At 32.9% G+C, this 12,085-nt stretch overlaps 3 protein-coding genes across 4 annotated transcripts; 2 read left to right on the top strand and 1 right to left on the bottom strand.

Moving 5' to 3' along the window:
- The first annotated feature begins 997 nt into the window (after positions 1-997).
- On the top strand, positions 998-2,598 carry LOC145001210 (uncharacterized protein At4g14342-like). The gene is made up of 5 exons (XM_078960566.1): positions 998-1,113; positions 1,748-1,781; positions 1,869-1,954; positions 2,074-2,197; positions 2,374-2,598. Exons 2-5 carry the CDS (start codon positions 1,776-1,778, stop codon positions 2,419-2,421), a joined length of 264 nt encoding a protein of 87 aa, XP_078816692.1. The 5' UTR covers positions 998-1,113; positions 1,748-1,775; the 3' UTR covers positions 2,422-2,598.
- A 1,564-nt stretch (positions 2,599-4,162) lies between these two features.
- LOC145001337 (peptidase) lies at positions 4,163-5,022 on the top strand. The gene is made up of 2 exons (XM_078960711.1): positions 4,163-4,516; positions 4,772-5,022. The coding sequence occupies exons 1-2, from the start codon at positions 4,269-4,271 to the stop codon at positions 4,860-4,862; spliced, it is 339 nt and encodes a 112-aa protein (XP_078816837.1). The 5' UTR covers positions 4,163-4,268; the 3' UTR covers positions 4,863-5,022.
- Positions 5,023-6,247: 1,225 nt separating this feature from the next.
- On the bottom strand, positions 6,248-9,311 carry LOC145001476 (uncharacterized). Of its 2 annotated transcripts, XM_078960845.1 has the most exons (8): positions 8,802-9,311; positions 8,309-8,449; positions 7,997-8,224; positions 7,696-7,903; positions 7,490-7,626; positions 7,277-7,357; positions 7,128-7,194; positions 6,248-6,668 (listed from the first exon to the last, which is right to left on the bottom strand). In XM_078960845.1, exons 1-8 carry the CDS (start codon positions 9,104-9,106, stop codon positions 6,354-6,356), a joined length of 1,482 nt encoding a protein of 493 aa, XP_078816971.1. In that variant the 5' UTR covers positions 9,107-9,311; the 3' UTR covers positions 6,248-6,353. The 2 variants fall into 2 exon arrangements, with proteins under 2 accessions (XP_078816971.1, XP_078816972.1); XM_078960846.1 differs by lacking the exon at positions 8,802-9,311 and having other exon boundaries at positions 7,997-8,219; positions 8,309-8,448.
- Between the last annotated feature and the right edge of the window lie 2,774 nt (positions 9,312-12,085).

The following is a 12,085-nucleotide window of genomic DNA, read 5'->3' as shown; positions in this document are numbered from 1 at the left end:
CATTTATTAATTCAATTATGTTTAAATGTAGAACGACTTATGACTTACATGGTAATAACGTGATTAAGGAGCATCTTGGATGAGTTCCATCAATCGTGTGTTGTTGGAATGCAAGTTTTCTTTAATAACAAACTTTATATACCCTTCCCTAAACCAAACTTTGATTGTAAACACAATGATGCCTAGGTTTGACATAGTTGTTTGATCATGATCCAAACCAAATTTCACTGCTTTGTAATACAAATCTTGGTTTTCAAAGTCATATGTCAATATTCCTTAAAGAAGAGACCACATTTATCGCATCAAAGATTTATTTAGGCAGCTCAAAATTTGCTAGAAGTTGTCATGTTGCCAAATCTATGTGTTTCTTTTTTGTAGGGTCGACCGCGACAATTATTAAATTTTTTGACGAAAGTCCAACAACACAAAAGATTATGATTGATCATATTGAGATGCTATTACTTGAAATGATAAGTAAATAAAGCTTAGTGAATAGTGAGCAAATTGCATTTAAAAATATTAAAGAACTTTTTTTTAGTGACACGATAAAACAAACCATAATCATACGTATTTATGTCAGCAAATAAGGGATAAAATGGTCATTTAGACAGAAAAAACGGAATGCATCTTTTACAATTTCCATAGAAAAAGCTCCAAGTTTTTTTTAAACGGCAAGAATTATAAGTTGTTTAATTATCGAAAGATATATTTATTTGTGTAACTATGAAGGGATGTTTTATTGGCCGGAATATAATGAAATTGAAGGAAATTTGAATCTAATTCCACCTAATTTTAATGAAATTGGGGAAATTTGAATCTAATTCCACTTATTTGAATCTAATCAGTAGTTCAACTTTTTAAGATAAAATTAGATTATTAAATGAAATATCTTTTCACCAAAATGAATGAAAATGAATTCATTCAAAAAATTGGATTGTTTTACATTTCTTTCTCCTATAGAAAAATGAAAGATTACCCCCTTTTACTTTTCACAAAACCTATCTAAAAACCAAACCTTCTTATATCGTTCTCTAATTTTTGCTGCCGACGACGTTCGTATTCTCCATATCGATCTCACGACTGCTGCGTCTTCTCCATCTCTTGCGCCTATAAGTGAGTCTCTCTCTCTCTCTCTCTCTCTCTCTCTCTCTCTCTCGCTGGTATGTAGAATCGACTGCATATTTACCATTGAGCTGTCGTCTTTCATAAACAGATTTCCTGTGAGAATCGATTGATTCCTGAAAATCGATGGTTCATTACAATCGATTGCTTGCTACTGTAATTGACATTGGTTGTTGAAAATCGAATTTCTGCTGAAAATCGATGCTTGCTAAGCTGCTTTCTAGAACAACAATTGATTGCTTGCTATGTACGGATGTACCACGTTACAATTGTTTGCTGAAATTCGTTTTTCATACTTGCTATGCTCTATTGAAATTACATTACTTGCTGAAAAAACAGACTTGCTTCCTATGCACCACTTTATAATTGTTTACACTCTCAATCTCAATGTGATACGAATTTGTATGAACAGGAAAATGTCCCAGACTTAGTTTAACAACACACAATCATAATCATAGATTGATGCAAACTTCATTGGTTTTGCACATTGTTGTAGTCCTTTTGTTAATGATGTAACCTCTATTGTAGTTTTCTGGAAATTCAATATTATATAACAAGTTTAACAACTTATTTGATTATTTGATTTGATACTAATCCTACAAATCTGTTACAAATGACATTGCAGCATCTGAACTTATATCAACACAGGCAATATGCAGGTACATATTATTTCATTTGCTTTGACTTTTGATAATTTGTTTGAAATATATTTTTCAAAACAACATTGTTTTATGAGTGGTTTGTAGGCTAGTGACAGGTTTAATATCAATTCCCAACTTGAGCATCTGCAAGCTAAGTATGTGGGAACAGGGCATGCAGACATGAACAGATTGTGAGTGTCTTTTTTTATTTTTTGACACTATTTTACAAAATGAGGTTGAAAATATTAATGGATATGAATTTTGTTGAAAATCATAAAATTGTTTATGTATTTTTGTTTTTTGGTTGAAGTGAATGGGCTGTTAATATCCAAAGAGACAGCTATGCATCATATGTTGGGCATTATCCAATGCTTGGATACTTTGCAATAGCAGAAAATGAATCAATTGGAAGAGAACGCTACAATTTTATGCAGGTATGCTATTATTCTTCATATGATCATATATCAAGTTTATAAAAAAATAGGAGTTAAATGGAGGAAATATTATATATTTGGGTAGATTTTTCAAAGTACAATGTTGTAATAACTAATAAGGAAGAAGTTAGAGGAGGTAGTAAGTAATTCCTTTGTTTTTTTTCTTCATTTTGTAGAAAATGTTGTTGCCATGTGGTCTTCCACCAGAAAGAGAAGATGAATAAGGGCATTTAATTCTTCATGGGAGATTTATAGTTGTTTATGAAAAACTTTTGTAGTATCAACTATCAACTTGATGTATGTTTTATATGATTCAAGTCATGTATTTAGTGATGAACATTAATCTTTGTTTTTTATGTTGGGAATAAGCTTATTTTTTGAAACAACAAATTTTGGCACAAGTTTATTTGTTAAATGTACCCAACAATATTGGTAGTTTAAATCGAGCTCCTATGCTTTTAGCAGTTGAATATCATGATTGGTACAAAGGATGACAAGTTATCTAAAAAGACTTGGTAAATTTATTTGGAGATTTGTTGAAGATTGACCACATGTCTAAATTTTCACTCCTATCACTGATGGAACAACTGTAAGACTTGGTGGAGGAGCTACAACTAATGATATCTCTAAGATGGAAAATGTTGAGATAACTTTTGGTGAGATATATTGTGGTGTTCCACTATATACTAATGATCTTATCATCAACTGTCAGTCTGCAAAAGAAATTTGAACGGTTGTTCAAAATATGTTTGGAGGCATGGAATAAGCTCAAGACAAGAAGCTGACTACGACTCTAAATGAATTCAACGATTTTCAAGCTCTGCCTAGAGAAAGTCAAGCCGAATCGTTTAAGAGATTCAATTTGATCATCACTCGTGTTTCAAATGCATGTACAGTGAGAACCAATCATGAAACTAATATTTTTTTTTGAATGGTCTAAGAAAGCAATTGATAATTGCAAAAATGATTATTCAAGGAGATGGCAAAATCAAAACTCTATTTGTGTACAAGTTATATGTTGAACTCGAAGCACAAGAATCTAAAGTGATTAGAGATTGTAGTGAACTTGGAGCACCTTTAGCCTTGGTTGCTCAAACAATTCAGTCTATCTATAAATCACTGCGATCATCTCAAAATCCAAAATGGCTTCCCCAACAACAGTCATGTGAGGATCAAAACATTGAGATAGATGATGAAGCATTCCAAAATGATCTTGCTCTCGTTAGTCAACAATTCAATAGGATGCCACCACCAAGTTTCAAAACAAAAAAAATCAATAGTTCACACGCCTTCCCCTTAGTGGATCCTACAATCCCAAAAACAACCCTCCAATTCATATTACTCAACCTACCGAATATCCTAAAATCCTTCGTATCAACCACAAACTCAACAACCTTTGATGCTAACCAATTCCTCTCAAACTGAAGCACTGAAGGTTGAGAAAACTAAAATTTTTGCCACCACGGAAGATGGGAGAGAAGATAACATCATTTGTCATAAGCGTTACAAGGAAAATCATTTTGCTAAAGACTGCAAAACAAAAGCTATCAGAAACAATATATTTAATCTCATAATAGCTAAAGATGTTGATGATATCGAAAAAGAAAAAAAAAACATGTCTTCTCATGATGAGGATGAGGAAATGGATAATAAGAGAAAGCGAAAGAAATTATGTCTGATTGTTAGGAAGGGAACCACAAATGATGAAAAATGACCACATTAGGTTTGGTGTTTTGTCGTGTTCTGTTTTAATTTGCTTGTTTTCATGTTAATAAAAATGAACATAATATCGTGTCATAGTATCTAAAACTTTGTTATGTCATATTATCTCTTATCAAACAAAAACATAATATAATTACCCTAATATAAATTTATAATTCTTGAACTTGAAAACCTTTTAAAATAAAAATGAAAAATATTTTCCATTAAATGATGAAGTACAAGCATGCATTTATGGCACCAGCCAACTACTTCCACATTCTCTCCCTCTTCCCTTCCCCATGGCCTCATCATCTCAATTCTCAATGTCAATCTCTTGGCGTAAACCCTAAAACTTGAGACACATCTATTCATGGCGGATGATGCAGCTTTGCGAAGATCTCTGATATGCTTAGCTGCAATCATGGCGGTGATAGGACTGTACACGCATTCCTTGAAGAAGGTGATGGCGACGTATCTGTTCGGAATGTTAGCGATCGGAGGCGTCGTTCTTCCTGATTGGGAGTTTTTCGATCGTCCTGTTTCTCAATGGAGTTCTCCGTTGTCTGTTCCTCAGTTGCCTCCTCTTCATCCCCCTCACTCGCCTCCAACTCCTTCCAGGTCCATTTCTATTCCTTCATCGCACTTTTTTTTTGTTTTTTTCAAATATATAATTTTACTTGTGGTGTTATGGTTTATGATTAGATAAATATATGATATAAATTATCTACATTAAATTGTTCTTACTTTTGTACTAAGTTAACCATTTGTGTTAATGTGTTTTATTAAAATTGTATAAAAACAATGTAGTCGATTGGAATCTCTATATTAATGCATCTTGTTATATTTGTGTTTTTTTTTGTTTTGTTTTGGCAGGTTTAGGTTCTACCCTATAAGAACAATGATTTACGCAATGGTTTATGGGTATGGTTTCTATAAATGGTGGATGTACATATCATCAACCTAAGTTATGTATAGTTGACTGAAAGTTTGAAACTACCTACCACATATATATATATTCCTAATTTAAAACTTGTCTAATAAAATTTGGATAATACATTTATTAAATTGATATTGTTCTATGTTTTTATTGGGTTTGATGCTTGTCAAAAGGCTTTTGAATGAAATTGTTGTCTGAATTTTATTTTGTGTCACGCTTGAGTATGTATAATCATTTTTAATTATCGTATGTTTGTATTCATTCAAGTTGCTACATCTTATCAATAGAAGCAATTGAATGTTGGAAATTTGAAGGAACTCTACTGAACGGTTAAGGAATTCCATCTTCTGTGAACCATTCAAAGCCACATTCTTAGTTTTACAAGGAAAGAAAATGAGGGGAAAAAAAGAGAATGAAATAGAAGTTTCATTTCTCTCCATTTCCCTTCTTTTTTTCTTCCTCTTATTTCCCTATTAATCACCCAAAAGTGGGTGGAAAGATTTGATGAAAAATAATCATTTTCTTTCCCTCACAATTCTTCCATTTCCTTTTCTTTCCCTTAAATGAAACTCAATAATACATTTCCTTTCTTTTCCAAATGAGAAGAAAGTAAGAGAGATTGATGTTTCATTAAAGAAAGGAAATGGAAAGAAATGTAATGATCACTTTTCCTCCTAACTTTCCTTCCAATTTGGAAGGATTTGAAAAGAAAGAATAAAATGTTTAATTTTCCTTCCAATTCTCTCCAATTTCGTAAGCACAAAAAACAAATTTGTTTTCCTTTCTTTTCTCTCATTACTTTCTTTTCTCTTCTCTTCTTTTCTTTACTTCAACTTGGAAGCGGGTGTTAAAAAAAATCCATAACAACCTTAAATGAAACTCCATAACAACATTATCATCGTATTTCCTTCCATTCATCCTTCTTAAAAAAAATAATAATAAATAAATAAAAACACAACTCCACAACACCCTTATCCTCACATTTCCTTTCTTTAAAAAAACTTAAGAAGACATATTTCCTTCAATTTTCTCCCATTTTTTTTCATTAAAAAAACTCTAAGAACCGGATGTAAAGAGTTATTTGATAGTTGTTACTTAAATGATGTGATTGAGAAATTAAGTAAAGTCATACTCAACCTTTTATCAGACCGAATAACAAGTTCGATAGTTACCGACCGAATCAGACTCAACCTCTTATCAGACGTAGTAAGAGACATATCAGAAGCTATATGACTGAATTTGAGACTTCTAATTATGATATCAAACAATGTGAATATGATTACCCTCTTATCCGACCATTAAAAGGTATATCAAACAACCTCAAATGGTTTAGTTTTATCAAACAACCCCAAAATAATAAAACCTTTTAAACTTGCTATAACATGCTATAATGGTAACATTAAAAAAAAAAAAAAAAAAAGAATTGAAGTTTATTATATTCTATTGAACACAACTAGAGCAAATACAAAAATGTGAAATAGTGTCATTAACCTTCTTAACACAAACATCTTCTTCACTTCAGTCCATGGTTTCATTCCTGTTTTTTCGTGGGGTGGTGTCATATGGAGGAAGAGGCACACCAAACACCCAATCAAGCACATTCAAGTACTTTGAACGAAAAACATCTCTTTCAATCGCATAACAATGCATTATGATTGCTGTTGATAAGCTAAAAATCAACACATCAACTCTTTTTAAATTCTTTAAATGTGGCATGTATCCAATTTCAGACATTGTTGTGAAAAAGCTCTCGATTGCTCGTGCTAGACAGTAGAGTGAGATTTCTATTCTTCTGCTCTTCTTCTCAATTGCCAATCCTAAACCCGTTGGAAACTATCCATTGTCCAATAACATAACTTTTACTTTCACATTCACACATAAATCTCAAACTTTGTTACTATTTTATTTTTATCCCATATTGGATACACATGCAATGTTGTAATTGTAAGTGTAATTACACTTCATTTTATGACCAAAAGATGCAACATTTTATCAAGGTTTGTATACAATGGTATAAATGTGAAACATTTTTGTCAAAATGGGTGAAGTCGTTAAATAATAATAATAATAGTAAATGTTGCATAAATTGGTAAAAAGGCAACACTTTGTTGCATGAATTGGTAGAAAGCTAACACATTGTTGCATAATTTACATATTTTGTCTAAAAACCACTTTGTTGCATAAAAAGGTAAAAAAAAAAATTTAATGTAAAAAACATATCAATGTATATAATTTTGTTTTACTAAACATATAATTATACACATATATCAAGGGGCATGTTAAGAATCATACCGTGCCCAATGCCAGCATGGCGACATTACATCTCTTGAAAAGTCTGAAGAGGAAGCATGTCCAAACCCTAATAAAAATCAACCAAATTAATTACTCTGATAAAAAAAAAATGTTACTGTTACTGTGACTGTGACTGATGTAAAGCTGACCAGGCTGAAGTACAGTATGTGGAGAGAAACAGGCTGGATCTTGCAGTACCAAAAAGACCTTTAGCCAATATTGTGAAAGGCCTGCATAAGTTTAAATGAAAACATTTCTTTTTATAGCAAACCCTTAATCCTCACATAAACAAAATAAATATATATTAAATTAAGAACATGGGAATTAAAATTAAAATATAATAATATATACATATAACATACCGAATTGCAAGTCCTTGACGATGTACTATAAGTGCAGGAATCAAATAAACTGGAAGATAAACAGGTATTGCTCTTTTATATGCTTGAATAAAGAAAGAAATCGCATGCCAACTACATGATTGATTTTCATGTATAATCTGAAAAAAAAATATTAAATGAGCAAATTCAGATTTAAAAAATTAAATAAATTAAAAAGAGATACATACCGAACAAGGAACTTTCATTTGGGGATCAAGCACTACATCAACACCTGTACTCTTGTAGTACTTCTGTATTTGATCTAGATTAGTAAAAGGCATACCACAAGCAATATCTCTAATACCCTGAAGGATAATTGGGTCTTTTCCACCATGTTTATTGAGAAAAGATTTGTATGATTGAGGTAAACTGTCTTGCTTTAAGATGTATGCACACCTGAGGAATTAGGAAACCCAAGATCATTCATTCCCCCTAATTTGAGAGAAAAAAAATAATAATAATAAGTGAAATTTTGAAGAAGAAACATACAGAATTTGGGTAGATGAGAGACACATTAGGAAAAGATCTCCGTGGGCCCACGTGAGAGGTTTACAAATTCGGCCAAATCGTTTGCTTTTGATTCCACAACGTGAAGCAAGAACAGCTGCACGCATGAGAATATAAACAGCTAAACTTGTGTGTTGTGTGTTGAATCCTGTAAGGAGCATTGAAGGTCCAGCTATTGCTCCTGCTAATAAAGCCCTCCATCTTGCTGTTCTGAAGCGTTATTATTGAAGAAAATTAGAAACAAAAAATGAAAAATTTAAATATAAGAATATAGAAAGGGGAAAATGGAAATGCCTTCTATGTCCTCCTAAAGCAGCTATAAGTTCATCAACAGACACAAATGTCCCAGCAAAAGTGCCAAGGAAGAGACCATATCTCAGTGTTTCTTTTACTGCTAAAATTAAATCTTCACCACCTGAAGCCATGTGCACCTTCCTGGATCAAAAACATCAAACATGTAAAACTTGTATAAACAATCAAAATCCAATAATCAATTTCGAAAAATATAACTAATACACAAGAAAAGGTTGGTAAAATACTGCTGTAGCTTTGATTAGACATCGCAAATCCTCAAAAATATTGAAGTTCAGATGTAGATGTTTGATCTACCAAGTCGTAGTATAGCTCTATTGACTTATTCGTAAATCATAAAATGGACTTTCCATATGAACAGTAAATTGTCAATAACTTACATCTAGTTTTCCAAGGGTTGTACGTAAGTAGAAATTGAAGAGATCCAATGCTATATACACCGATACAACTCAAAAGTGGAGTTCAAATCACTTACTTAGCAGAAGATAACGATCGTCGACGCCGCAATCGAGCAAGGATTGCGAAGAGCGATAAGCCGCCTTTAATACCAGCTCCAATGGCAAATCCTTTCACAGAGGCAGTGAAGATCCTCCACCGCTTATCATAATCTTCAACCGGAAACGAATCGAAGCTAAGCAAAGCATACGAAGACGAAGACGATGTAAGACCACTCTTCTTTGACTTTCGTTCGCATTGTTGACACTTTTTCCGTCCATCGCCGCCGTCTTCGCATAAACAACCGTCGCCGGCAACAGTAGAATCGTTGCCGGACGGCGACATGGTAAATTTTTACGGGGACTGAAGCTGTTGACGTGTATTCACACAGTAGGTGTGGGTTTCTGGGGATTATCGACACAGAGATTCACGTTTTTGGTGTAAACGAGTAGCTATTCTTTTGGCTTCTTTGCTTCAGTTGTCACTCTGAGGGGAACTCCTTGACTGCATTTATTGTTTGTACAGTTTGGTACAACCAATTAGCATATCATATTTTATTATTTTTCACTGTAATTTATAGAATTTTTTTTTTCGATATTTTAGCCCTAAACTCATTTTTTTCAATTTTATCGTTATATTCGCCTTTTATACCTTGTTCGAGTTGGTATGGCTTTTATTTTTAAAACTTTTTTTTTGTTTGCTCTCTGTTTAATATTTTTTTAATCAAATAGTTTAATATTCTTATATCAACATAATTAGTAGGAAAATATATGATGATTTTCCACTTTTAATATTTTTGTGATTACCTTTGGAATTAATATACAACTTTAAGTACATGAGATATAAATTGATGATATCTGTTTTATTGGACCGCAAAGAGTTATAAATGGACCCGGTTTATCTAGAGAAGTAAGTAGTTGGTGTGGTTCTTTCTATGATAAATTGATAAATAGACATTCCTACAAATGGAAGCTTTAACAAAATATGTCGTTATCAAACTGAAAGCAATATATGTTGTGTTTGATCAAAGTTGATAAGGTTATGGACCACAAAATATTATGTCGTTTACAGAAAAACTACAAAATATTATGTCGTTTACAGAAAAACGATCATTATTCATATGTGACGATAAATGACGAAAACAATTTCAAAGGTAGTTAAAAGGATTGCGTGGTCAAACCGTTAGAGTGTGTGAATGGTATTCATATTTGATTGAAAGACATGTCTAGAAGTTGGAGATAATCAAACGCCATATACTTGCCAATTATTATCGAGGTTAGATGTTACGTTTAGGGCTTAGGAACTAGTTTGGCCATGAGGTTTGGATCTATTCAAACTTATGTAATAGGCACATCACCATTTCATATCGTAGTATAGTATGTAGAGCATTACCATACCAACAAAATTACGATCGTTGGAGCATGGTCTATGCCAGCAAACCAGGTTAGTAGAACACAAAACAAACTCCATGCACCTTATCCCCCTATCTTTGGATACAACCAAACATTCCATAAGGATTGTCCTTGACCCATTATCCATATAAAAGTCGACCTAAGAGCATCTTTTGTACATCGTGACTGATTGTGGTCTTGTGGATGATCTCCACCTTCTTGACCCCAACCAACGACTATAAATACATATTCTTATGTCATCCATAAGGTATAGTGGTACAAAACAATTTTCACATACTCACTACTCTTAATCATACTAAAACCCCTACCAACTTAAGCATTAGAGAGTAAGTACTTTCGTAAATTTTTTTAGATGAAGTTCAAGTTGCACCATCTATATTAAGATGTTAACTTATCATTTGGTGATGTTAAGCAAGAATATCCATTAATGCCATCTTTGGGGGCTTCCAACATAAGCCCAACAATTCACAACTTGTGGCAAAATAGTCATGGTAATAAAACCTCCTATGTAGAAGGAGTATGCCACCCCCATTACCTTAGCCATATATGAAGGTTGCATCAACTTGTTTTTCATAGCTTAGACCTCATACAACCTCATTAAAGATGTCCCAACTAAGAATTTTGATGCCTTGTAAACATTGAACAATGATAACAAATGTGACCAATAATGTGAAAACATGTAAGATGTTTATTCAATAACAACAGAATTTCAACCAAACACTTCATATAAGCACTGCAAATAGTCAACAAATAATTGGAAACCCTAGAAATCTTTGTTTAAGTCCATTTTGGACTAGGATTTCCTTATTGGGCTCAATGGACAAATAAGCTTCCAATTGGACTATCTTGGGCTTAGAACTCTTGAATGGGTCCTAATTGGACCCACTTTCATTTATTTTAATATTTTGGGCCATAGTGAGCCTAGAATGAAATAAAATATTTAAATGGACCTTATTGGGCCATAACTAACCTAATTTAGCCCTAATAGATCTTTAAAAAAAAATCATATTTATATTTATTTGGGCAAAAAATCACTCAACATAACCATAAAATAGACTTAAGCATTTAAGGCCCAAATATTCTTTCTTCCCTCTCCATTCTCGGCCCAAGCCCAACCCAAGAAGAGGAGTTGACTCTTGGATGCCACCTCACAATTGTTCAAAGGATTCCCATGCAAAATGACTCATACTTCCATGCACCATCCAATCACTCACTCTCTCTTCTCTCATTTCTTTCTTGCTCTCGGTCGAATTCAAACCCATACACACACACACACTTCACTCAAAAATCCTCTCAAGAGAACTCTCTCCACTCCTCTCCATACTTTTGAGATCTAGAAGGCTTTCAAGGAAATTCTCCACAAAAATTCATCATCTAAGGTAAGATGTTGCTTAGATCCATAAGCTAGCTACTTTTTTTCATCAAAAAAACCATCTCTTAATCCATGCAAGTTCATGATCTTGCATCTTAGAACCCACTAAGTTCGAGATCCATCCAAGGAACTTGCTAAGGCCGAAAATAGCACCAAACTTCTCCAAATCTTCTTCAAAACCAAAACCACAACTCAAGGTGAGTTTCATACCCCTTTCGTTTTGATTTTTATGAGTTTTATAGAGGAGAATACAAGAAAATGTGTAGATCTATGTGTATATGTATGTTATGTGTGATTTGATGCATGCATGTGTGTGATTTCATGTGATTTGTGATGAATATGTTACCAAAAAGGGGGTAAATCCGAGATCTAAGACATGAGAAAGGAAATAAACATAACTTAAGCTATTTTACACTAAGCAAGTCAAGAAAAATAGTTTATAAGGTTATGATGAACATACTTTAACACAAAACCCATTTTTGGGCTTAAATTGTCAAAAATACAAACTTTGGGTAAAAATCAACAAGTCACAGTTTCTTG

Source organism: Lactuca saligna, chromosome 6, assembly GCF_052625555.1.
Source record: "Lactuca saligna cultivar CGN05327 chromosome 6, ASM5262555v1, whole genome shotgun sequence".
Classification (NCBI taxonomy): domain Eukaryota; kingdom Viridiplantae; phylum Streptophyta; class Magnoliopsida; order Asterales; family Asteraceae; genus Lactuca; species Lactuca saligna.
The sequence above is the reverse complement of the archived record's forward strand: the minus strand, read 5'-3'. Positions and strand labels throughout refer to the sequence as shown.